The 26,244-nt window shown below is 43.8% G+C and overlaps 2 protein-coding genes across 2 annotated transcripts in view; both read left to right on the top strand.

Annotated features, from left to right (window-relative positions):
- Nucleotides 1-4,631: 4,631 nt before the first annotated feature.
- On the top strand, nucleotides 4,632-5,611 carry LOC108504085 (PH domain leucine-rich repeat-containing protein phosphatase 1-like). The gene is made up of 2 exons (XM_017828710.1): nucleotides 4,632-5,513; nucleotides 5,582-5,611. The coding sequence occupies exons 1-2, from the start codon at nucleotides 4,632-4,634 to the stop codon at nucleotides 5,609-5,611; spliced, it is 912 nt and encodes a 303-aa protein (XP_017684199.1).
- Nucleotides 5,612-5,806: 195 nt separating this feature from the next.
- The window catches only part of PHLPP1 (PH domain and leucine rich repeat protein phosphatase 1), a 132,887-nt gene continuing 112,449 nt past the window's right edge, over nucleotides 5,807-26,244 (top strand). Inside the window, exon 1 of the mRNA XM_017828774.1 lies at nucleotides 5,807-5,988. Within this exon, the coding sequence (XP_017684263.1) occupies nucleotides 5,949-5,988 (40 nt within the window). The 5' untranslated portion in view covers nucleotides 5,807-5,948. The remainder of the gene's footprint in view (nucleotides 5,989-26,244) is intronic.

Here is a 26,244-nt window from a genome sequence, read left to right on the forward strand (position 1 = left end):
AAGAGAGCTGAGTAAGCTCCCTAACATTCTGCAGGGTTGAAGGACATTAAATTCTTTCTTTCTGAGCTCCCTCCCCACCTTCACATGTTAACTGGAATCACCAAAATGATTCATACCTTCTTAAAACACAGAAGAACATTTAACAGCACCATTGATGATGACTTACAGCAGAGAAAGTATAAATATAGTCTTTCCCACACTAGTATTTCTCAGCACTCATCTCAGCTTTTGATCCAGAACTGACTTGTCAGTCCATTTTTCTGTAGTCAAGGACTGAGGATTAAGCAATTCCTGTATAATCAGGGCACACTATTCTGCAGTGATATCCTTGAAAACAAAACTGAAACTGGGTAATCATTGCCTGTTTGATATAATTAAAAAAATCTCTTTGAGTATAGTTCATGGTAGAGCTGAGTCTACAAAGGCTATTTACTATTCCAGTGCAGCAGACATTTCAGAAAAATTAGACAGAACCAGTAAGTCATCACTGAATTGCCCAGCAAAATATTAATTGCAGCTAAACCAAGGGGTTACAGGAAATAAAGTGGTATAATGTAAATAAAGAACAGAACAGAACTGGTAGTAATATGAATTGAAGCTGGACCTGGTCCTCTCTGCTACATTCATAATGAAAGAGTAAGGAAAACCACAGACACCAGCTGATGCCCATAATCTGTCCCTTCCCCTGTAGAAACATCTAATAACAACACAGTGTATCCTCGAGGGCTTTACAGGAATCTGTGAGAAACGTGGGAGGCAGATTTCAGAAGAGGCTGAACAGGAGTTAACACACCCCAAGCACCACTGCAGCTACTCAGTCAGCTCCACAGACGCGTACGGCAGCCTGGTGCCTCCTGCTGTAGCTGTAGCAGCTGTCAGCAGAGATGCAGGCAGTGAAGATCACAACAGCTCCAGCCTCTGCGAAGATTTCAGCTAAGGTCTGATAACTCTGGATGTAACATTGTCCTCAAAAGTCATCTTGTGGTTTCAAAACCTTCTGGCATTTTCCTGCCACTGTCGGTGGGAGTGAATAATTTGTTCATTCAGTATAAAGACTTCTAGTATGGAGTAATTTATAGTAATCGCCAATAAATTACTTTTTATTCCCTTATTTTTTGTTGACAACTCCTGTAATCAGAAAACTCTTCCTCAAGACTGCCAGATTCTGGTTGGAAAACTGCAGATTGTAAACTGTCCTGTTTCATTTTACCTGTCTTCCAAACAGCTGTCATCAATCCAGCTTTAGAAAAGGGAAATGTGTATTTCACCCTTCCGCTTCCTCCTCCCAAACATCAATTTCATAAGCTCCATTCCCATGTCTGACAATAACAGTTAATCCGTATTGAAATTCACAGTTCCAGGAGAGTTTAGGAGTATATATCAATCACTGGGAAATGGAAAATAGCATAGTTTTCTCATAAGCCTGAAAGTTCAATTTAAATATGCATATCCTTAGAGATTTCAAGCACACTTCCCTGCATAAAGCAAAAATAACCAAGCTGGGTAAAGCTAACATTTGGAGGTGCTAGGTCACTACAGAAACTGCCACCTTCATATTCAGCAAAGCATGAAGAGCAACAGCGCAGTCCCTTTTCTCCTCATAGTGCAACTCAGGGCTCACGGAATGCCGGGAGCGTCATTGCAGCCTTCTGCTCCTGAGCAATTTCACAGGGCACCTATAAATCCAACAACTTTCCTATTCTCAGGAGTTTAACCATTTTGGTTTTTAATTGCATAAAGCCCTTCACTGGCAAGACTGTTGGCAGCAATGCGTTAGCCTGGCAAGAGGGAGAGCGAGGTCAGCTCAGACCCCAGCCACCTCTCCAAGTTGTATCGCAGACAGCGGCTGCTCTGTGCAGGCTCGCTGTGTAAATCCAGAGCTGGAGTTATACCAGTCCATCCCGTGGAGGGTCTGACCCAAGGCTATTTAAATGACCTTAACTGCATGTTCCTACACTACACGAACTATCTCACCAAAGGAGACAAGAAGAGTGTGTTTAGTCTACCAAAGAGAAAAAACAAAGACTCCCAGGGAATACTATTGCTGCTTCTAAGCACCTTGGGGGTAAAAGTTCTGGAGTTAAAAAAAAAAAGAAGCTATTTGAGTCAAAGGACAATGCAATGCTGGCATGTGTGCCAGCAAAATGTGCATAGACTACCCATGTGTAAAATTCGGGCTAAAAATTGGAAGGAATTTCCCAACAGTGAAGGCAGGATGGCCCTGGGACTGTCTTCCAGTTAGGGCAGAGGACAAATCAGCTCAGCTCATTTCAAACTGATGTTTAGCTTGTCTCTCTGTCATGTTAGGGGGACATCACTGACATGTAGGATGCAGTATCTCTGGTCACAAGGGAGAAAACTGGAACCCCCAGGAGAGCTCTCTTTGGTTCTGTATTCTGGATTTTTTCTGTGTGTGCATGAACATTGAGGTATCTGAACAGTTTGAGAAAAGTGAAGCTTCTTTGTCCCCGCTCCCATCAAAGAAGAGAAGGGCTGGAAAGTGTTTTCTAGAAACTCTCTTCTTTCAAGTATTACCATTAATAATAATGCCCCTAGAGTTTGCTATCTCCTTCTTCTGAGTGTGACTGTATATGCATGTTTGGATGTAGAACATTTCTCTCGCACATTTAATTCAGGAGACCTGGAGTAACCTCCATGAAGTAGGTGGCGCAAGGGTGGTGCAAAGCAGTAGAAATAAACCAGAATGTATGAAGCAGCCAGAACCAGAGCTCAATATACTAAGCGCTGCATTTCTGTTGCGTGCTGCTAATGTCAAAGGAGGTTTTGGGCACCAGTTTAAGCCTTTAATGGCCAAGTGCTGCAGTCATCCTCTGTCAGTCCATGCTCTTGAATTCCAGAGATGGTCTTTCTGGTGACTGCAGCTCTAGGTACGAGTCAGCACAAACTGCATGATCAGACTATCATTAATTTTCAGATTGTTCTGTTCAGAAAGTGGGTGGTTTTCACATAAAGGTAAAATATCACCTTTATTGTTACAAGAAAAAACCTTTTAAAAGGTAGCTATATGTTTCCATTGCAAGTTCCTTGGAGAATGCCTCTGTTTTCTGTGCTTTGTTTCACCTTCTTCTAGGGGGGATGAAGCCAGTAATGCGGAAGCGTGGAGAAATGTTTTATTAGGAGAGGTAAACTACAATTTTATCATGGTTCTGGCTTATTTATGGTTCATATACTATATGTAGACACTAAAAAGACAGTCCAAATAAAAATAATGTTTCACTAAGAGTTTATCGTGGTGTTCTTGGTGATGATTTATCTCCCTTAATATGGACGTAACTGGTCAATTGCCCAGAACTCCCAATTTATTAGAGTCTATTGTGTTTTTGATGAATATGTGGCAAGATGCTTCACTGTGATTTTACACAATGTATTAAAAAGGAAAGATCTCAGGCAGTTACAGCCCTATCCAACTGGCATTACTCAGCTAAAACATCTCCAGGAGCACAGATTTCTCCGAATTCCGTTGTATGGCGTCCTTACAGTATGAAAACTCACACATTCACACTGCTAATGGAATGCGTCTGATTGTAATTTTCCTTTTCAGTCATTTGTTTAAAACCACAGTGTTTTTTTGAAAAATGTTTCCATTTAATTGCTGCTTCTAAGCAATTTTCTAGAAGTAAGTATTATTGGTAACTTTAGTCCCTCTTATACAATGACAGACTAATAGCATTGAAACTTTCTTTGCAAGTCTACTCACAAAGTGGCTCTTTTCTGGTATGTGTGCATATATACATGTATGTTTCCCACCCACATTTCCATGCGTCTCTCCATCTTGGATCTCAAGCCATCACCTCCCTCTTCATGCAAGAAGGTTGCCCGGGCTCAGTGCTTGGGTTATGCGCCGAGGGAGCTAACGAGGAGAACAGATTGGACAGAGTGGGATGAGTGTGGTCACTGGACCTGCAAAACCTTCCAAGAGACTTGAAGGATACAACTACGGAGCTTAGGAACAAGTCCATGTGTCCAGCCCCGTGCCGTGCAGAGTGAGGAGCGGCGGCGGCTCGCTACGCCTCCCGGGAGTCAGCGCCGGGTAGCGGAGTTACTTCCACCATGTTCCGGGCTACTGCCCTCAGACACGGCCAGGCACCGGGCTCTCGCCCCGAAGCCGGCGCGGCCCATGGAGGAGCCGGGAAGGCGGCCGGCGGAAAGCCACGGGACTGCCGGGACTTGCGGCCGGTTCGGGACTACAGCTCCCAGCAGACCCCGCGCAGCGCCGGCACTACCCCGTTCCCGCCCCTCCCGAGGCCGGCCGGGAATCACGCCGTGTGTTTATCGGCCAGGCCCCGCCCCGCCGCGCGAGCGGTGGCGTCACCCTCGCGAGCCTCCCTCGCTCCCTGTCGGCTGATTAATATTCATGAAGCGCGCGCGCGCGGGGAGCGGCGGACGGCGGCGGGATCACACGCTCCTGCCCTGCCTCCCTCCCTCCCTAATGGCGCTGGCGACAGCCAGGCAGCGGGGCTGAGCCGGGCACCGGCGGAATGCTCCCCGCTGCTGCTACGTAATCCCACCCCCCTGGGACGCGGCGCCGCGCTCCGCTCGGCCCCCCCCGCGCCGCGCCGAGCGGCGCTCCCAGCAGGGCGGCGGCGGCGGCATCCCCGACCCCGCGGGCGATGGAGCCCGCGCAGCAGCGAGCGGCAGAAGCCCCGGCGGCGGCGGCGGGAAGCGGGCCCGGGGAAGCGGAGAGCGGCTCTCCGGGCAGGAGAAGCCAGGCGGAGAGCGGCGCGGAGCCGTCGGGCGGCGGCGGGCAGTTGGACGGCAAAGCGGCCGGCGGCCCGCGGCGGAGGCGAGGGGGAGCCGGCGGCTTCGCTCCCCCCGCGGCGCTGGCGGCCAGCGGGACTCCGGCGGCCCCCGGCGGGGCCGGCAGCGCCAACTCCCTGCTCCTGCGGCGGGGGAGGCTGAAGAGGAACCTCTCCGCCGCCGCCCCCTTGCCCGCCGGCGCCCCGGCGCCCTCGCTGGGCACCCGCAGCTTGGACAGGAAGGCGCTGCTGCTTCTGAAGCCGCCCCGGCAGCTGCAGCCCCTACAGCCCCCGGAGCGGGACTGGGTGCGGCGGGACCTGCAGCGGGGCTGCGTCCACGTCTACGAGCGGCACATGAACTGCTACCTGCGCCCGGTGCTCTGCACCCTGGAGACCACGGCGGCTGAAGTGGCCGCCCGGTTGCAGCAGCTCGGCCACCGGGGCGGCAGCAGTGTGGTGCGAGTGCTGGGCAAAGCGGGCGCGCCGCCGCCGCAGCCCGTGCCCGAGCCGCCGGCGGGCCCCACCGAGGCGCCGCCCGAGCCTGCGGCCGAGGGGCTGCGGCCGCCGCCGGAGGAGAGGCCGAGGAGCCGGCGGGGTACCCGGAGCGGGCTGTCCGGAGGAGGCTGCGGAGAAACGGCGCGGCCCGACCGGCTGCCGCTGGGCAGCGGCGCCGAGGAGAGCGACTTGGCCGGCGGCCGGCCGAGCCCGGCGCCCTCCGACCTCAGCCCCGGGGCGCCGCCGGCCGAACTGTACCTTGCGGGGCCGCCGCTCTCCTGCCCCTCCCTCCTGGGGGAGCTGGGGCCGGCCGGCTCCGACACCGAGAGCTTCAGCCCCAGCGCCGAGAGCGTCTCTGACCGGCTGGACCCCTACAGCAGCGGCGGCGGCGGCGGCTCGTCCTCCTCGGAGGAGCTGGAGGTGGAGCCGGCACCCCGCGACGGGGTGGAAGAAACAGGTGCGGGGCCGGGCCGGGGCCCCCCCTGCCCGGGGGAGCTGCCCCCGGGGCGGGCAGGGGGGGTTCCGGCGGGCGCGGCCGGCGGGAGGGAGCCGCCGGCGGGGCCTCCTGCCCTGTACGTGCAGCTCCACGGGGAGACCAGCCGGCGGCTGGAGGCCCACGAGAAGCCGCTGCAGATCCAGAACGACTACCTCTCCCAGCTGGGCTTTCGGGACCTGTGGCGGGTGCAGGAGGAGGGCATGGACTCGGAGACCGGCTGCCTCATCCGCTTCTATGCCGGTGAGTGGGGCGGGGGGGGGGCGGCTGTGGGGAAGGGGCAGGAGCCGCGCCCCAGCTGCTGGCGCGGCGGGCGCCGGGGCGAACGCGGGGCGTTAGGGCGACTGGGCACTGCCCCTCCACCAGGGCTGGCCTGGGGCTGTCGCCCCTCACGGGGAAGGTGGCCTGGGGCCGTCCCTTCTCACCGCCCGCGGGTGTCGCCGCGCCGGGGAGGGGCCGTGCGGCGGCGGGAAGCGCTGCCCCGAGCCGGCTGCCGGGAGAAGCCGCAGTGACAGCGGCGCTCAGGCTGCCCCAGCGCTGTGCCCGGGGCAGCCTCCCCTCCCTTCAGCGCCTGGGTAATGGAGGTCGCGCGTGTGCTGTTTTCCCGTTCCCAGCAGCGGCACTGGGCGTTCGAGGTTAAATCAGCCTTAATCTACTGCTTTCCCTAGTGACGAGGAATTGCATCGTTGCCGCTGCCGGGCACGGGAGGTCGAAGGCTGTTCCAAGTGTTTGGGGGATGCCGGCGGATCGCTCACGGCTTAGTTGAGCTGTGTGCTCCCTCTGGAGAGCGCCGAGCCCGCCCTGTTATAGCGGAGCGGAGGGCACGGCCGGCCCGTCCCTGAAGGGGGAAGCCCCGCGCAGTTTTGCCCCTGCAGGAGGTTCCAGCAGCGCAGGGCGCGCAGATGCCTGAGCTGAGAGCCGTGCGTTCCTGCAAACACAACACTGCGCTTGGCTTTCCGCGTTGTTGCCACTTGCGATCAGTTTTCCCCGTTTGTTAGAATACTGGGACTTCACTGAGAGACTGAGGCAGTAAGCGAGGAAAGTAGGGAAGCACAGGTCATATCCTTTGGAAACGGGATGGTCAAAAGCTTTATAATGAAAAGGGAGAAGCTTTTTAATGAAGCTTTGCTGTTACGACCTACAGTACAGAGTATTGGGTGGAAAAGTTAGCTCCCACGTTGTAATTATGCAACCTTCTGCGGTTTTAGAGAGGTTTAAAAATACCTGGTGTGTCAGTTGAATTGGTTTGTGTAAAATACTTGTTGTAATCTTGGCACTCCTTGGGTTTTAACTGTCCCATCCATCTCTTCAGATAGGAGAAATTTTTTAATGACCATGTAAACATTCAAATACCTAGTAAGCTTTCCTGTGAAATAGGTAAATGTGATATCCAGAGATGAGGTCATGCAAGCAAAGTAGAAAATGCCATCCATCCCCTTGCTGGGTTGGCTGAGCAGAGTGGTCCTTCAATGAACCGTGAGAATTCAATGCTTTAACTCTGAAAAATACAGATATTCTTTTCTCGAGTGAATTCCGCTGAATGTCAACTAGAGTCGGTAATGGTGGGGTGGGAAGGAGAGCAGTAGGCTGGATAAGTGCCCTTTATTCAGAAGAGAATGTGGGAATGGTGACAAGTGGTCAATTCAGCTTTTCTTCAGATTTTTTGGATTGTACAATGACCCCAACATAACGAGTGCAGAAGCAATATTTGTTCAAGGAATTGACAGAAATAGGTTAGATACATTTGGGTTAGAAAGTAGCTTAAAATACTCTTTTTCAGATGAGGATTGGGGTCTTTTGTGTTTCTCTGCTGTGCTGTTGAGGATGGAAGTCAGCAGATCATGCTGGGAGGGATGTTGCTTCCTTTATTTCCAGTCCCACCATTAAATGGGGATGCACACACATGTTTTAAATTGGGACAGCTGTGTGGCTCCTTTTCCAACAGGATGTGTTCTAAAGAAAACACAACTGGGAAACATAGTGAAGTCTTGCACACAGTTAAGACTGTTTGCATGTAGATCTAATGCATTAAATGATTAATTATACATGCTAAGAAAGGATGTTCCAACTCTGTTTTATTTCCATGTCTCAACTTGATTGCTAACATAGCTCATACATTTTTAGACTTCCTTGTACAGAACTGCCAGATAGGAGAGTATTTCTGTGAGCACATATAGGATCAAATTAATGCAAATTTCTTGTGCAAGTTCATATGCTAAGAAGTATGCCTCTGTACTTCAAAAGTAAAGTGTTTTTTGAAATCCTTATCTCTTTGAGGGGATCTGTGATCAACATGTAAAACACCTGTGATCAGGTGCTTGTAACAGAAAGGTTGCAGCACCTAATGTACCAGACCAGCCAAAAACAGCTAAGGAAATATTACTGACATGTAATCATACCGATTTTATGTAACTGTCTTGGCAAGTTATCTCTGCTTCCTTATTTTATACACACACCCCAAAGATGAAAGGAAGGGGAGACACTTAAAAAGATGACACACTACATTACACTGGAAAGAGGAGTGGTTTCTTTGGCCCCAAAGTTAGGTGTTTTGCTTAGGAGAAGTACTTTTCTAATAAATGATCCTCCAGAATCATACCCTAAGGAAAGCTTTAAAACAGTGATTTCCTGTTTGCCTGGGACTTCGTTGGTTTAAGCGGCCTGGCTTGTCCCAATGGATAGAGAACCGCTAGCATCTCTATCCCTGTAATTTCCTGCAAGCTGTCTCAGTAGGATTTGGTGATCCTGGTCTTGTACTGATGGGAAATGGCATAAACCTAGGTTGGATTTATGGCATCGCTTCTAAAAAGAATTCTTTCACCAAATCCCCTTGGAGTGGGGAGAGAAAAAGAGAGCACACTGATGACTTTAGGGCTTTTTTATTTCTGTAAAGTGACAGTTTTAAGACTGGAATATTCTGTACTGAAACTTAACATTACAAATTCCAAATAAAATGATACAGCCAATAATTTTAGTGATTGCTGTAGGCTGGGAATTTCTCCTGTGGTGGAATCTGGAAAGTACAGATTAAAAAAATAGTTTTCAGAAGAACTGCAGAGAATCAGATTTTTTTTCTATGACAAAACAGCTTTCTTATTAAGTAGCATTTACATTCTGTAAATGAAATATCTGATCTTTTAAAAGCCCTCAAAACCAAAATGGGACACTAGGAAGGTAAAAGTGCTTCCTCTATGTTGCCTTGGTTTGTTTCAGAATGTGGTTAGTGCATGTTTATTCTGGTGTCTCCTCTCATTTTCTTCCTTAACAGTGTGAATGTGGTTGATTTGACTCTAAGCATTAAACCAATAACACCATTGCTGAAACAAAATCCCCTACAGCTTTAAGGGGCTGATCCTACTCCCTGTAACATCAATTTGAGCAAAACTGGGCATTAGTGGCTGGTCATGCATGTCAACTTTTCTCTCTGTTGAAATCTATCTTAAAAAAAGATACTGTCCTTAAAGTTTGAAATACTTAATCTCTATTTAAAAGGATATGGTTAAATAGCTTTCTGCTGAGATACTGTGTTATTGAGTTATGGAACTGTATAAGAATCCATAGTGCAATTACAGTCATGATATTGTCACTGGGAGACCGATTAGGTCAGACTTACTAAACTATTCCTTAAGCCATAAGAATGGCTGTGATCCAGGAGACTTCTTGCAAACAAGTTATAGTATTCCTTATTGGTCTATAAAAATAATTGTGGTCCTAGTGGCCTTGACTTCTCTGTCATTTGCATGTAGAAGGGAAAATAGACTAATACACCGATCTCAAAATTTAAAAACTGCAAAATTGCTTGTTGGTTTTGAGACTTTAGATCAAAAATAAGCTTGGAATTATATGCAGGACTGTGTTCTGCAGCATCTGCATGTCAAGGAGTATGAGTAACCCGATCCTGGTCTTGAAGACTGCAGTAGTACAATGGGTGTTTGAGGCTTTTTTGTTTTACTACTGAAAGGTGATTTTGTTTCTGATTCTGGCACTTAGCCACTTTTAAATTCTCTCCTCCTTTGCATGACACAGGGCTTCTGCACCTGCTGGTGTCATCAAATATATCACTTTTTAAGTAGATGATTGCCTATAGGCAGAATACTAAGAAATGCCAGATGTCATTAGGGTTGTTAATTTTGCATCTGGCTGTCAGATTTTATTTGGGGAAGAGATCCTTTTGCCTCGTGTGGCCTTTCAGAAAGGTGTGAGGAAAAATGAATCTAGTTTGGTCTTAAAGTACATTATAAGAAATGTTGTTCTGTCCAGTATGAATATAAGAGTAGGAAGATCTAGTGTCAGGATCAGTTGCAGTGATCTAAGCAATTTTGTTTGCTTGTCTTCTTTAAAAGAAGCATGCCTTGTAGTTGGAGTCGTACTAAAACTTCCATCTGTATGGATGGAAACATGGTTTTAGATGCTTACTCTTAACGTGAAAGCACCGTAGGCCTGGCAGTGCAGAGTTTTGTGGAATATGATGCATTGAATTCCTGGCTGATTGTTGGGCTACTTGATGAATAACTCAGTTCAGCTATTTAATACATTGATAAATTTGATTTAAAGGTGACTAAGTGCCATTTCAAGGGGGGAAAGCATGCTGAAGACAGACCTACTTCTTACCTGAGGGTGGGAGAACAGCTGTGCCCTAAAGAGCTGCTTGTGGAGCATTGACTTGGTTCTGACATCCAATATCTTGTTTAACATCAAAAGAACTAATTCACATTAATGTGAATGGATGTTTTTTTACAAGTATGATTGGACAAGGGAGTTCTCTGTGAATTTGTTAAAACCAAACAGAAAAACAACCTCTGCCTAGGGATGCCATGATCCTGATTTTTTTTTTCTTCCTAATATGACTTGGATATACATTTTTACCTTGTAATCATTTGTATGTTGGCATCTGCTGCAAAGAGAAGTAATACCTTAAACTTGCCCCTTTGGGAAACTCTCACATTTCTGTTACATAGCATGTTTAAATCCAAGCTTGGTCCTTGTTGGAACCAAAGTAATGACATTTCTAGTCCTGTTCTGTAGGAAAGGTTAAAATGGCTGCAGTGCCTCTGGTTGGTTCCACCTGTTCATGTGTATAGCCCTCGTCTTATCTCCTGTTGGAATGGGGTCTTTCTAAGGTAGACAGCTTTCACGGGGGCTCTGAGGGCACAGCAGCCTCTCCTCCTGTGCAGGAGGAGCCGTGCAGATAATGCTGGAATGCTGGTGCAGCCGCAGCTGAGCTTTGGTATGTGACAGCTGTTAAGTACAATGGTTTTTGCAACTTCTAAATTCTCTTGTACTCCTGGCTAGCATCCATAACTTAAGTATGTGTGAAGTACCAACACGGGAGATTTTAGTGTGATGTACATAACAGTTACTATATATACACTAAATATGTAGTACCTAAATTAGTGAATCCAGGAGCTGAATTTCTTCACTGATACAGCACAGACTGCAACATCCCCTTTCCCCTCTCCATTTTGATACTATCCCTCTTTCATTTTTTACCAATTATTTCTGGTAATTTTTGAAACTGTGCATAAACATCTCCTTGATGATGGAATTGCTGGTATACCTAAAAGTCTTCTGCAGTCAAAACATCCATCTGTTCTGTTAGGACACTGACAGGCTGCTGTGCATCTAAAGCACAGCAGTTCTTGGGAGGTACTGCTTAATAGTACAAACAGAGAGATTTATTCGAACCAGTGTTAGCAACTGGTTAACTACCAAAACCTACTTCTTAGGTTTATAAAACAATGTAAAGAGAGATTTCTTTGTTATCTAAGTGATCCTCTGGAAAAGAGACAAGTATAAGACAACCTGCCTGAGCAGGTTGGTTTGAAAAATATATGCATACAGAATTCCATTGAATAGAAGTTTACAAATGGAAATCCTGGAGAGTGCTGCTTGTTACACTCTCCTTTTTAATTTGGAGGGAACCTGTACTTCACATGCTTCTAGATTCATTTCCCTCTGCGTTTAAGGGGTGATATTTTGAATAACTGTTTAAGCTATTAGTACCTTGATTTAGGGGGAAAAAAGAAAAAGAAACCAAAGACTGACCTATTTGCCTTGGACAGTAGATGCAAAGATAGTTTGATTTAGTCTTCAGTGTTTCATTATTTCACTGCTTATGGAATGGGGCACACTGGCATTTTAGATCAGATAAATGTGCTTGCGTACTTGTTTTCAGCTTCCCTTGAGTCAATTCGATTGCTCTATTTACAACTTGTGCTCAAATGAGGATTTGCGCTTTGGGAAGCTGTATATCTGGAGTAGCCCTGTAATAACTTTAACTCAGAGAACTGAATGTTGCATTTACCTTTGAGGTTTTGTTGGTAAAATATTTTTGTGTGTGTGTGTGCAGATGGAACAGATTTCGATGCTTAGAGTCAGTTGCAGTTTCTGTGGAGAAAATAACTCAAGTAAAAGGAATGGGGTGGGATGTACCAAAATATCTTCAGGTTTGTAAGCTTTGCTGTCTTGGCCATGCTATTCCAACATAGTTTTTCCTTCTCAGAAAGTTTAGGATAACCACCAACCTTTGTAAACAACTGTAAAGTTTTAAACTCACTGAAAAATGAGTGTGTCTTAACTTCTTCTAGATTTGACTCTTAAGACAGGAATTCTGAAACATTAAGCTCTTCACAGGATGTTTAAGAAACTTACAGGAGGACAATGGTCCTCATTTTAAATATAAGCAATAATATCTTGCTTATTAAAATCATCTGAGAGGTTGGAAGCCTTAGTTAAAATTACAACTGCATGGTAATGTCAGACTTGTGTGTAGGTTTGAGGTAGTTAAGCTCTATACATTTTGTCAGAAAATTTCTGTGAAAATTCTAGAATTCTAATGCCTTCACTTATTCTTTGTATAACTTTTGTTCTTAAATGGTAGCTGCAGCATTACCTTTTTGTCAAGAAAAATTTGTACATTTTTCACTAGAAAATAACATGTATTAGTTGTAGATTCGTTATTTTTTCCGATTAGGCTGGCGTTTATCCACTGGGGTATCTTAACATAGATATGGTTTTCCAAAAATAACTTCTGGCAAATTCTAATTGAACATTTTCCCACTGATTGCTGTTATATACTGAAGCCATCTTAAGTATTGGAGTATTTTAAACTTAAGTATTATTATTTATGATATATTTTAGTTAACTCTTTATTTTTTATCTTATGTTTGCTATATGATAAAATGTTACATGTAAAGAATAGACATCACTTGCCGTTTGGAATGCAGCAGCTGTCGTAACAGCACAGAGGGATGTATGTGGGTTGTAAATGAATAAAAACATTGTGTCCTGCTGAAATTCCAATTAGGATTTCAGGGAGGCAAAATTAATAGTAGAACTAGTTTTCTGTGGTGTCTGTGCTGACACACCCACTGCGGTGTTTGCTTTTTTAAAAAAGGTCCTGGCAGTAATCAGCCTTTGGAGTCTTGTCTGTAAGTCAGCATGGATGTGGTCACCATGGCCCTCCGTACCCTCTGCCACTGTCACATAGAATCATTTAATTACGTAAGTTGATAGTCCAAATTCTTTATGCCAGTTGCCAGAACCAGAATTCCTATTGCTTCCCTGCTTAGCTAACTAGCTAGTCCTGACACTTGGGGTGTGATGGCTGAGACTTTCTGCTCCTGTGGATGTGGTTAAATATGTGGAAGAATGGGAATGGTGCAGAATTTCTTGGGGGTTTTTGTGCCCTCCTTCCTTCTTCATCCCCCTATTATTTAGGGGACAAAAATTGTTCTTTGGAGAACATTGCATTTAAAAATGACAACTGTTATATTAGGAAGAAAGACCTCCTGGAGTGAAGAGTCATTTAATTTCACGACGTAGCATACTATTCTTTGAAGCTTTTTCCGTCGATGGGGAAGTAAAATTTCTTCCAGCTGGCTTTGACTTATTTGGAGGGATGCTGAAAATACTCATTGCTCAACTAACTGTGTGTTCCTCTATTTGACAGCTAAGAATAGCTATTTACATATTGATGCAAAATACTGAGTTTCAGGGGATTTTTCTCTCCAGTTTTATCTAGCTTGGAAGGAAAAAGAAATTGTGGAAATGGAGAAGATTTTTAGAGTTTAACATTTTTTTTGTCCCTCTGAAGGGTATTAATTGTACCTGGTCTTGTGTAGTGGCAACGGGAATCTTCAACTTTATTAGGCTCTGGGTTGTAGTCATAATTTTCAAAACCCCATAATAGCCACTTGAACTGGTTCCTCTCATCTGCAAGTGCTCCAGATGCCATGCCAACTTATTTAAATAAAGACAAAACAACGGGCCTTGGTCCAAGGGGTAACGAGGAGCTGGAATGCCTTTGAAGTTCAGGACCCTGGGCTGTAGGTGTGATTTACATAAACCTCATTATGTAATCTGAATGCAGTTTCTCTTCTTGTTTGTTCGATTTATGAAGCTTTGTGTCCAAAGAGAAAGAGATAGTAAGACCTGTAATTAAGATAAGTAGCAGGCCACTCCTTTCCTGAATGCTTGCTCTGGTGAGGAGAGGATTGTGGATGCAGCGTTAAGGGTAGAACAAAACCTGTGATTCAGGCACCTTCAGTAGATGAGAATAATACCGACTCTTTTCCTTTGAAAAAGCTGCATGCTTCTTTAAACAATAACCATGACTAGCTCAAACTATTATTTGCTTTAATATAAATGATACAGAAAAGTTTAAAGTTCTTACTAGGAACAATTTTACTTTTATATAAGCCTTAGATGGGCTCTATCTAAGTAGCTCTCTTTTCAAAGCTGCCTTGAAACTTGTATGTTTCTAAGTGGACAGTGAGTTTTCTGATCAGAATTGTGTATAATGACGTTTTGTTGTTGTCAATCAAACGCTTGCCTTGTCTTACTGTCGGACCCTTTCCAACCTTTTCCTTACAGCAGATAATAAGTAGTAGCACTGGCTTTGTAGTAAGACTCTTGCAAGCAGCAAAGCTAACTTACGTGTGTGATCTGCTTGCTCTTTACATTATTGGTCAGATCCTCCAGTGACTTCTTATCATGAGTTATTTTATGATTACTGACTCAAATTCATAGAATTGTTAAGGTTCGAGAAGACCTCTAGGGTCATTGAGTCCAATCTTTGATCAAACACTTCCATGCCAGCTAAACGCTAAGTGCCATGTCCAGTCACTTCTTGAACACTTCAGGAATGGTGGGTGTCTCCACCACTGCCTTGGGCAGCCTGTTCCAATGGCTGACCACCTGTTCAGTGAAGAAATTCTTTCTGATGTCCAACTTGAACATGTTGGTGCAGCTTGAGGCTATGTTCTCTTGTCCTGTTGCCAACTTCCTGAAGGAGGAGGCTGACCCCCACCTTGCTACCAGCCCCCTTTCAGGTAGTTGTAGAGAGTGGGTCTCCCCTGAGCCTTCTTTTCTCCAGGCTAAACAACCCTAATACCCTCAACAGCTCTTCATAAAACTTGTACTCCAGACCCTTCACCAGTTTTGTTGCCCTTCTCTGGACAAGCTCCAGCACCTCAATGTCTTTCTTGTAGTGAGGGGCCCAGAACTGGATACAGGACTCGAGGTGTGGCCTCACCAATGCTGAGTACAGGAGGATGATCACTGCCCTGGTCCTGCTGGCCACACTATTTCCAGTAAAAACCAGGATGCCATTGGTCTTCTTGACCACTGCTGGCTCTCATTCAAGCACCCTCAGGTCCTTTTCTGCTGGGCAGCTTTCCAGCCACTGTTCTCCAAGCCTGTATGCATGGGGTTGTTATGAGACAAGTGCAGGACTAGTAAGTAAAGGAGGAATATGTTTTCCTTCTGACGTATGTTACTTAGTGGGACAGATAGACCTCTAGGGGACATCAGTCTTGGTGAGCAGTCAGTTATGAGACTTACTAGGTTGTCTCAGAGATAATTATTGTATGTCACTATTGACTTTCTGCATCTTCGTCTATTTGCTTGCTTGCTATAAAGCTTATCTGTTGCAATAAAAAAGTTGATGACAAGAACTGTTATGAATGAAGTGATGGAACATCTGGAAGAAGGGTAGCATGGATAATGAACTGAAGTTAGTAGGCTAGGAGCTCTTGGTTTCTTCTGGTACCAGTATTATGTGGCCACAAAGAGGAAAGTAAGATAGTTTACAGGTTGCAAACGGTATGTGTCTCAAAGTGAAGTTAATCACATATGTATGGGAGATGCAATTTAACATTTCAGAAATACCAACAGGAGCTTGTTGAAAGCTGTGTAATATGTAATTATATGAAATGATTTCCAAGCTGAGGACTTTTAATATATTGGTTTGGTAATAAGTGTGGAGCTTATAGTATGATTGTCTGGATTAAAAAGTCATTAGTTAGAATCAGACCTGAGTTTATATCCTTTCAGAGCAAGCAGTTAACCTTTTTGTCTTGGATGTCCTAGCTAATAAAAGAAAGGATTGGCTGAGAATCGGAATCTAAATTCTTCGAAGTGTTCAAGTTTTGTGAAGTTGCTGTGGATGTGTCTTATCTTTTTTTATTAGTTTTTTTGGGGGGGTTTGTTTGGTGACATGAAAAACATATCCCTTGTCTGTATCAATTAAATTAGAGCCTGTAGTCTGTATATTTCCTGTGAATAAACAGAAGATTAATGTGATACATTTCAGACTACTAAATACAGAAAGTGTTTCCGTTTCACGACTTCTGGAACAATGTTATCATCTGTATAAGCCTATTCATCCTTACTAAGATTAGGCTGTAGCACTGAGAACTGTTCGGTTTGTATCTCTTTAATCTTCTTAATCAAGTGACAACTTTAATTCCTGCTAATATAAGAAGAGTATGTTAAATTATTTTACTTAATTTTGCTTTACAGATTATATCTTGGATATGTCTTTTGTAAGAAAAATGTTTCAGGATGTTTCTTTTCTGAATCCATGTGATGAAACATCCTGGTTTATTTTGCAACTTGTAGCTTTTGCCTTTGTAATTAAAACCTAGAATGAAAATGTATTAATCAGTATTGCAAGATATTGTACTGCAGAGATTAAGACACTTTGTAGCCAGCAGTGGACTAAGTCATATTCCTCTGTCAGTGTCAGAGTGTTTGGAGAAAACAATCTACTAGAGCCTGAGGTATATATGATATTTAATTTGCAACAGTGTGTGAGGTGTGATCTTTTGTATAGTGCTCCACTGGAGTGTGAGCAGTTTCAGCACCTCTTGCTGCTTCATTTCTGTGTTAATAGGAGATGTATTTTGAGTTCCTGGCAAATAACTGATACTACTTACTTACACTGCTGAAATGGCGGAATGCAGATTTGTGACCTTAGCTGTAAAAACAGCACTGTCTTTAGAGTGTCAAGAGATTGCAAACCATAGATCCACTGTAGATCCTTTTAGCCTAGGATATGTAGCTAGACTCTTCCCCCCCACTTTTTCCTTCTTTTTTTTCCTTTTTCCCTGTTTGTCTTTTTTTGTGTTTTTTTTTTTTTCCTTTTCTCTTTTTCCTTTTCGCCCCCCCCTTTTCTTCCTTTTTCTGTTTTTGGACGTTCTGGGCTGCATTTACCAGTTCACCTATTTTGTACAGTTTTAGTCCTCTTATTGAAGAACTTAAGATATTTTTCTTCAATGTGTGTGTATCAGCAGGCCTCTTTGTGTGTTCCTTTCCCCCCACCCCCTGTTTCTATAAGGCTATGTATCAAACAGCACCACTGCATAACTTGTGGAGAAGAGTATTTGTTCTAGCATGGCTAAGGCATGGCTGCAGAAATCAGTAAGTTTCTCTCCAGAAAGTCACAGCACATGGCTACAAAAGATTCAATAAATTGCTGTCTGCATGTCAACAATGTAGAATCAGGCAGCAGTCAAAAGAGAGAAAAGGACAGAGCCTTAAAGCAGTTTAAGGTGTATTGTATTACAGGGAAAAAAAAATTGATGGTTGGTTGGTTGGTTTGTTTAAATAAAACGTCCTGTGTCACTTGTATGTTCTTCATCCAGCAGACCATTTTAAGAGGCGAAGATCATGGCCTGGATAATGTTCTCAAATGCATGTCTATTAGAAGAATCTGTAAACTGGTTATGAAAGAAAGAAAAAAGGCTAATTTTGCATAGTAACAATTATGGCTGACAGTAGAAGAGGTCATACTGTTATAGCCTTTGAACCTAAAATTGGATGTACTAATTCTTTAGTGTTAGATTGATTTGTAAACAGTGGTATTACATGCAGCACCTCCATAAAGCTTATGCTTTTTAGGAATGTATACAGCAAACATGGAGGAGATTCAGCATTTGGCACTGCTCTTGCTTGCTGTCACCAGCTAAGCTAGGCATGATCAACTAGTCAAGTCGAATAAAACACATAGTTTTCAATCATTGTCCTTCCCGATTTATGACAGAAAGTTCTGCTAAGGACTGTGCTACTAGGAAAGTCTAGTCTACTCTTGTAACCCTGAAAAAGGATGGATTCCTGGTAGGCAGGCTCTGGGAACTCAGCGTGCAGACTTCTGTTCGGAAGAGGATTGCTTACCAACATATGAAGGTTAATGGCTCAAATGCCAGATTCTGCATCTGGAAAGTGGCAACCCTGGATGCACATACAAACTAGGGAATGAGAGGCTGGAGATAGCCCTACAGAAAAAGATCTGGGGATCTTGATGAATGGTGAGTTGAATGAGTCAGCAGTGTGCCCTGGCAGCCAAAAGGGCTAACAGTATCCTGGGGTGCATTAGGCAAAGCATTGCCAGCCAGTCAAGGGAGGTGATTGTCCCGCTCTGCTCTGCACTGGTGTGGCCTCACCTTGAATATTGTGGCAGATTTGGGCACCACAATATAAGATAGATATTAAGCTATTAAGAGTCCAGAGGAGGGCCACGAAGATGGTGAAGGGTCTAGAGGAGAGGCTGTGTGAGGAGCAGCTGAGGTCACTTGGTGTGTTCAGCCTGGAGAAGAGAAGACTGAGGTGAGACCACATTGCAGTCTGCAGCTTCCTTGTGAGGGGAGGAGGAGGGGCAGACATTGGTCTCTTCTATGTGATGACTAGTGATAGAACCCGAGGGAATGGCCTGAAGCTGTGTCAGGGGAGGTGTTGACTGGATGTTAGGAAACCACCAGAGTGGTTGGGCACTGGAACAGGCTCTGCAGGGAAGTAGTCACAGCACCGAGCCTGCTGGAGTTCAAGAAATGCTTGGACAACACTCTCAGGCGCATGGAGTGATTCTTGAGGCTGTCCTGTGCAGGGCCAGGAGTTGGACTTTGATAGTCCTTGTGGGTTCCTTCCAATTCTGTATTATATGATTCTATATGTAGTTGGCACTGGTGAATGCAAGACAGCTGTAATTTTGGTCAGGATGCACTGTTCTGCACCTGTGTGTTATCTTCGTTCTCTGATGTTCTTAACCATGTTGCAGTTGCTGAATTGCCTTTCCAGATGTGGTATTGTTACTTCAGGTTTGTTCTGTTGCTGTGCATGTTGGCAAGCCTTAATCAAAGATGGTATTTGACATGCTCTTCAGTAGCTCTTTTGGCCATTGTTCCTTGGTACTATGGGTTTTTCATTGCACTGGCGTTTCTCACATTCAGATTTCACTCTTGCTCATATCCACTAAGTTTTCTAAACATATAGGGGAAGGCATATACTGAGTTGAAGATCCTTGGAGCCCTTCTCTGAAGACATAGCTATACCACTTTGCAGCAAACCATGTAGTTGTTAAAAGATGGTTGGAGACTAATATCTGTATCTAACCTTCAACCTAATGCAGATGCTGTCCATACCAAAACAAATGCTGTGGCATACAGTTAATACCCACTAACCTTTTTGAAGCAGAAATGTGTGAATATAGAGGTACCTTCATCCATAGCAGGGAAATAGTGCAATATCCTTATTTCCCTAATGAAAGACTAGACAAACCTTGTCTTATCATTTATACATAAACATCCTGTTCTGTCTTTTTGGATTCTCTTGAGCATTTTCTTCTCTGCACTGGAGTTACTGTTGTCCTTTTGGCAACTCTTGCTTAGAGAATACATCCCTGTGGGACTGTCTGCAGACAGGCACACCTGGCGGCTTTGCTCTGAATGTGAATATTTGTTTGCTTCCCTTCTTCTTGTTGAAAAGCATGGTGGTAGCTAGTTATAGGCCTCACTAAGCAATGTCGCCATGGCCACTACTCTAAGCATTTCACTGTGATTTGACTGGAGGGAGGAGTGTCACCTTTCTGGCAAGGCAGAAGGATGAGATGCTGGTATCAGTAAATGTGTCACGTGTACCAGCCTGAGTTCTCAAATCGTAAGCACAGCTAGCTGAACTGTGAAAATGAGTACACGGTGCTGTGGATCACTTCGATCTTTCCCTCTGTGTTCTGTTCTCACCCTGTCCATTTTCTTGCGTGCATGTGAGGCTGTTGAGAGATTTGGTGAGCAGTGATGAGCAGCAGAGTCCTCAATAAGAGAAAGCTGCTCTGATTTTGTTTCCTGATAATCTGTAAGGCAAATTGCAGAGTGCCTGTTCCTTGGTAGTTATAAAGGGAAGGAAGGTAGCACGTGATTGGAAAAAAGGTAGAATTTATGTCATCTCACTGTTTAGTGGCAGTTGTTACTCTTATTAATGTATATGCTTTAAGTTTCCTTGAAGGCACTTGAAGTGAAAAGAAGATTTGAATGCTGACGTATGAATTCATCTAGTCAGGGGTTGAAGGTACAGAGATAAATACAGTTGTATTGTGTTTGCAAGTGTCACGAGTCTCCTGGTTAATGAAGAGCAAAGGTAAAAAACCTCATGTGGTAAAGAAGCATATCTTGTCTCAGACTAGCTGGTGAGGACTCTTGCCTGCAGGTCGAGCAGTGCTCTGCCACCACCGGCAGCTCTGCTGGACGCTGGCAGAAGCATGGTGGTGACATCACCCTGAGGAGAGGGGGAAGGCTAGGCAGAGTCACTGGAGCTGCTTGTTCTGCGCAGGCACTCGGGAAAGGGTTTCTTTCGTATGCTGTCTAATAGATTCAGCCTTTTATTTTATAATATAATTAAATAACCAAGCCTTTGTGAGGCTCCTGAATTCCTTTAATTTAGCGGCAGCACAGAAGCTGAATTCAGAGCATTCATGGGCCTGTACTATCTCCCTGACTACTTGCCAGCTCTATTCATGCTGTTCTGAGTGCAGGAAGTTCTCACATTCATTCAGGGTTGGGGGGGTGGGGGTGGAAGGCGTTGTGTGGTTGGCTTTTTTTTTTTGTAAGCAAGGGAAATGGTTATAAGGAAAATTCTTCAGCGATTCCCTGGGACCCATTTACCAACTGTTAATCTGTGAGTAAATAATGGGAACAGTTTATACACTTGGCAGCTCTTGAGAAAGAGCAAAGAATCATGAGAAGTTCACAGTCCACAGCCTCGAGATAACTGAATACTTTGGTATGTTAGGATTTGTCTGAACAGGGATAGATCAGTACTTTTTTGTTAGCACATGTAATCTTATATATTCTGAAGTATCGAGTTTGATGAGGAAAACTTCATGCTGGTGTGTGGTAGCTGGCTGCTTATATTTAACTTGCTCAAGTTAAATAATTCCTTTTCTACTTGAGTTTTAAGGCTCCAGCCAATATGTTCATCTTCTTTTACAGACTGTTACTGACGCTCTCTCAAGGAGGGGATGAGGAAGTGTATATGCTGTCTGATGAGGGGAAAGCTGGTAACAGTGGCTTTCCTTTGGTTAAAGGGAAGGGTACAGATAGATAAGACAAGAAGGTGAAACAAAACTGAGAAAAGAATGACTAAATTAAAGTGAGTATTCAGGAACTACAAAATACTTTGCAAATTTAAGCATTCATTTCACTTCCCAGGAACTGTCCCAGACCTCTAATCTGTGGTATCTAATCTTTATAGCTAGATACCACAGTGATAGACATCACTAACTTGTGTAAAGTGCATTGGAAAAGGGAAAGTGGCTTCTTGATGTGAGTTTTCTCCTGCTACAGCTGAGCTGTTGTGGAAAACACAGCTATCTAGGGTGAGTACAGCAGGTATTGGGCAAATTGCCATTTTCACCAAAGCAAACAGAATTGGGGTAGTACAGACTCTCCTGCAGAGCTGGTGTTTGCTTGTTAACTTCTGCCTCTGGCTTGTCTGTTGCAAAATGAAGAGAGAAATGCTTGACAGGACAGTGGGTATACATGATTTGGTAACTGAATGGGCAGATTTTTGAGTTTCATTCCTTTCTTTTTTAATTTCTATAAGGAAAAGCATTGCGCTTGTACTCTGTCAGTGAGTATTCGGGTTCTTTTTGCCCTTTTCTCTTTCCATCCTCCAGCTTGCAAGTTTTAGAAATCAGTCTGAATTCCTCTTCATGAGATTGTTTTGAGTGAAGTAGTTTTCTTAAGGTGTCATTGTTTCTGGATCGTGGTCTGTTAAGAACATTTAGGTTTGGATTATGGCACATGTTACCACACGTGCAACTGTGAAAGTAATGACAAGTGTCTGGGTTGTTCTAGGAAAAACAAGGAAGCAAGGAGTGTAAAATTTCTGCTGCCTGGTAGCCTCTTCATATTACTTTTTTTTTTTTTCCTTTTCCAACTTTAGAACTATGAGTTTTGACTTCTGTTTTCTATTTCAAGTACTGGTGCTGAATATCCATGGCAGCTTTTTCCTTTTAGAACAGCTTACCATTTTAAGCTCTAAAAGTACTGTGGCAGCTTTACTTTTTACAGATTTATATTAAAAACCTTCTGCTTGCCTGTATGTGTAAAATTATATCTTATATATAAGTTTTCAATCTCTTCAGAGTTTAGAAGTTCACTACTTAAACTTATTTTGTGAACCCAATTTCATAATAAGAATAAAAAATGCATGGAAGCACAGATTTGCTTTCAAGGTTGGTTTTCTGGTATTTTTTTTAACAGCTTGTGAAAGTCTTTAGCAAAATGAAGATAAATAGCATCAGCTATTCCACACGTTCTGAAGTAGTGGAGGAGGGGAGTGTGTCAGTTGAGAGGAGGTTTACAAGTTAAAACTTCTGTTGCCAGGCAGTCCAAGAAGTGAGTTGGCATCACTTGAAAATGAGTGCAAATTATGGCTTGCTGTTGGAGCAGGGTGGACGATGAAGAAAAAAGGAGCATGAAGAGAATATTGACTTCCAGAATACAGAATATTAAAGATGAGATTACTGTCTTTGAAAGTCTGACAGTATTGTGAGTAAGAAAAGAGCCGGGCTACATAGAAAGTGTAATTCCCATCCTTTATTATTACAGCATGTTATGGTGAGTTAATGACTTCTGTTACAAAATGGGGTGTTTGAACGTGTGGTTATACTATTGCTCCTCCTAGCTGCAAGAGTTGTGAGTTGATGAATGCTCAAGAGTCACCCGTCCTGCTGTAGTGCCAGGTCTTTTTGTTTAGCTTCTGGCTTATATAAGCAAGTTGAGCACTTGCCATGAGATGCTTTGTGCAAGATACTATCACCTGAAAGTACCACTCTCCATAGGATTGTGTTGTTCCCTCTGCCTTTATAATCTGGTGTTAGGGACCTATCACACAGGTGATAAGTCAAAGGCTTACTGCGTGGATGAGCTTTATATATAGAAACCATCTTTGTTTTTATTGAAAGCCGCTTCTTGCACGTCTCCTTTCTTCACCAGCAGTGATGTAGGATTTGCTCTGCTGAAACATACGCCTTTGTACGATTAAACTTGTCAGTGTGCGTGTGTTTAGCAGAATGTTGTAAGATAGTAATTAATGCTGTAGCCATCATGTGAACGGAAAATATTTCTGCAAACATGTCTATATGTCTAGATACTTAAGAGGATAAAATTAGGCTTTGGAATTTCCCTCTGGTCCTGTTTAACTTAGCCAGCTCTTAGACACACTTTTATTATGGTGATAATGGTTATCTGCCATTGTTTCACTTTTAATGTGAATGTTGCGCTGTCTTTTGCAAGAGCGTAACATGCAAAGCAGTAGCAGTTGGGGCAAATCAGGACAGTCAGATGGAGGTTGTGTTATGTTCTGTCACCTGGCAAGCTTCTGTCATTTCTTCAGTTTCCTTGAGCATTTAAAAACTGTTGTAGTTGTTGTATAGCACCTTTCTTGAAAATGTTTTAATATTTCTACTTCAAACCCTAGCAGTTGGAAACTATAGGCATATATTCATTCACAGGTCTTCAGTGTTTGCATTGAGTATAAAAGGCACTGATTTAGCTGAGACTCAGAATTCCTGTGGGATTCCTATGTCCATACAGGATAAAACTTAACTGTATAATCTTACTGATACAACAGTATGGTGTTGTTCTTTTGGCCCACATATTTTTGTGGGGGAAAAAAATGATTTAGGAAGGCTTTAGGCTAGATGGCAAAAGTTGTGGCACCTGGTCCTTTCCCCTCCATATTGCTGAAAATTGTGAAAAACATTTTTTTAGTGCACACATTTCTTCCACAGTTTTTATACTAAAACTGTAGAGACAAATGGTGAATTGCTTTTTTCTTCTGCCCTTTCATTTTGTTATTTCATCTCTAGCACTAAGCATTTCCAAAAATAAAAAAGAGGTAATGCTATCTTCTTGAGCAATCGAATAGTAGAAAAAAATGAGGTGACATAGTAGAGTTTTTTGATGGCTGCCTATGAGAGAGGAAGCATGATGGTTTGACTGAGCAGTGGCAGCCACAAGCAAGGTAGATTCCAGATGGTGTTGGTAAAGCATGAGTGTGATGAGAGAATAGTCTCTATAGGCTATGCATGGTGTTCAACTTCGCTGCAAATGTAAGCCCTGAAATCCTTTGTCCCAAGAGTGCTTGAGTGCAAAGTTCATTCTGTACTGAAGCTTTTCACCCAATCTATCTATGATGTGTCTTTCTGCATCTGGTACAAGGATTCCTGCAAGCCACAGGAATATTAACAAAAAGCTGACTTCCTTGCAGCACATGAAAAGGTGGAAGCACGTTATTCCTCAGCTGCCTTCCCCTTTGCAACAAGCAACCTTTGCATTGGGGGAATGTCTGTGTGTCATGTTCAGTGCTTCTGCCTGTTGCATCAGGGCTCCTGCTGCCCCTGAGCTTTCCTCAAGCTTCTCCTGTCTGTAGCACATCCAGAAAGCCATGGACTTTTGCCCTTCTGTTGGGAGTTCTGTCTTGGCAGCTGGATGCTTTCAAGGTGGAGATTTTACTTTTCTGTGGTATGGCTTTGATGTTATGGAAAGTCACAAGAGCAGCAACCTTTTGCTTTCTGCAGTGCTGCAAGCAGCAGCATTCATTTCCCTTCCGAGGAAACCTTCCAACAAACTGGCTGGGCATGATGCTGTGCTATCACACAGTTATCTAAAGCAGTCAAGCATTCTTCCATTTTATGTGACTGGACTGTCTGTCTGGAGCTGCATTCGGGTTGTGAGTATTAACACGGATGTTTGATGTGGCCCTAATGTTGGAACATATAATAGCTTGCATTAGCAAGTTGCTAGGCTAAATCATCCAAAACTTCTGTGGCCACAAATCCCTTGTTTTATTAAAACCTCCTGTTAGCTTGTAATCTGGTTGCAAGAAATCATTGGAGCATTTTTCCAGAGTCTTAATTTGCTGAGGAATCAAGTTGTTGCTTGAAGGACTCAGCTCTTCCTTTTCCTTGAATTCTTCTTGAAAAGAAAAAAAAAATCAGAATTTAAAGATTCTAAATGTAAAAGTTAGAAGAAAAAATAGAGGTAGTGGGAGGGGTGTTTGAAAGGTGGAACTTGCTTTCAGTCCCTACTAAAATGGAAAGAAAATAAGTTGTCATTTAACATCTTTAGCTTTAAGCTTTGTTTCTGACTGGCTTCATAACTAGACTAGGTAAACACTACCAATCAAGTGTGTTGCTCTAATTTTTGTACACTTTAAACTTTAGTCAGACTTCAGAGCGTTGCTTTCAAGCTCAGAGGCAATTATCTAAATGACTGAGATTAAATATTTGTGATTTTTTTGGCTGTGTATACTTTCTACTGCATAAAAAAATGCAGTCATAGGCAAGACCATTGCTGTTGTAGTGGTTTTAGGGACAGACAAGAGGGCATGCAGAGAGCAAATATAGAATTTCCCGAGGGGCGAGGCAGTGCAGGCTGCTCTGCCACTCCATTGCTCTATTGCCTCTTAAAAATTAGTGATTGTTAATTAGTGTGGAAGAACAGAGAATCCATTTTTTAATAAAACAGATTGTTTTACAGCAAGGGGAGGGTTCTTGATTGGTGGTTTGTTATGTGCTGTCCTGAACCACTGTTCTTGGAGGCTCTGGGGAGTCTGTCACTACATGCACAGCTTCAGGGAAATCTGACCCTTGACTGCCAAAGGGCTGCTCTGGGATGAATGTAAATGAAATCCGTTTCCTTTCAAGGGATTTCTGTACTGAAGACAACACTCTATTACATTTCTTCTAGAAAGCTCCCTGAAGGAGCTGCTTTTGTAAGTCCTGGGTTTAGGTGGAGCTTTGTGTTCAACTCTTCTGGTTCTGCTTTAAAAGGAGAACATACTGTCTTGCTCTTACTAGGCTGCTGGGCATAGTTAACTAAAATGTATGTAATCTGTGCCATGAAGTATCTTGTTACTGTTATTTCTTTCAGCCTGTAG

This window comes from Lepidothrix coronata, unplaced genomic scaffold, assembly GCF_001604755.1.
Source record: "Lepidothrix coronata isolate B3197 unplaced genomic scaffold, Lepidothrix_coronata-1.0 Scaffold152, whole genome shotgun sequence".
In the NCBI taxonomy this organism is placed as follows: Eukaryota; Metazoa; Chordata; class Aves; order Passeriformes; family Pipridae; genus Lepidothrix; species Lepidothrix coronata.

Excerpts from the sequence above, each read along its gene's own strand:
- LOC108504085 (XM_017828710.1), top strand. The coding sequence starts at position 4,632 with ATGGAGCCCGCGCAGCAGCGAGCGGCAGAAGCCCCGGCGGCGGCGGCG. Across the intron at positions 5,514-5,581 it reads CGCCGGCCGAACTGTACCTT|CTTCAGCCCCAGCGCCGAGA; the intron begins GCGGGGCCGCCG and ends CGACACCGAGAG.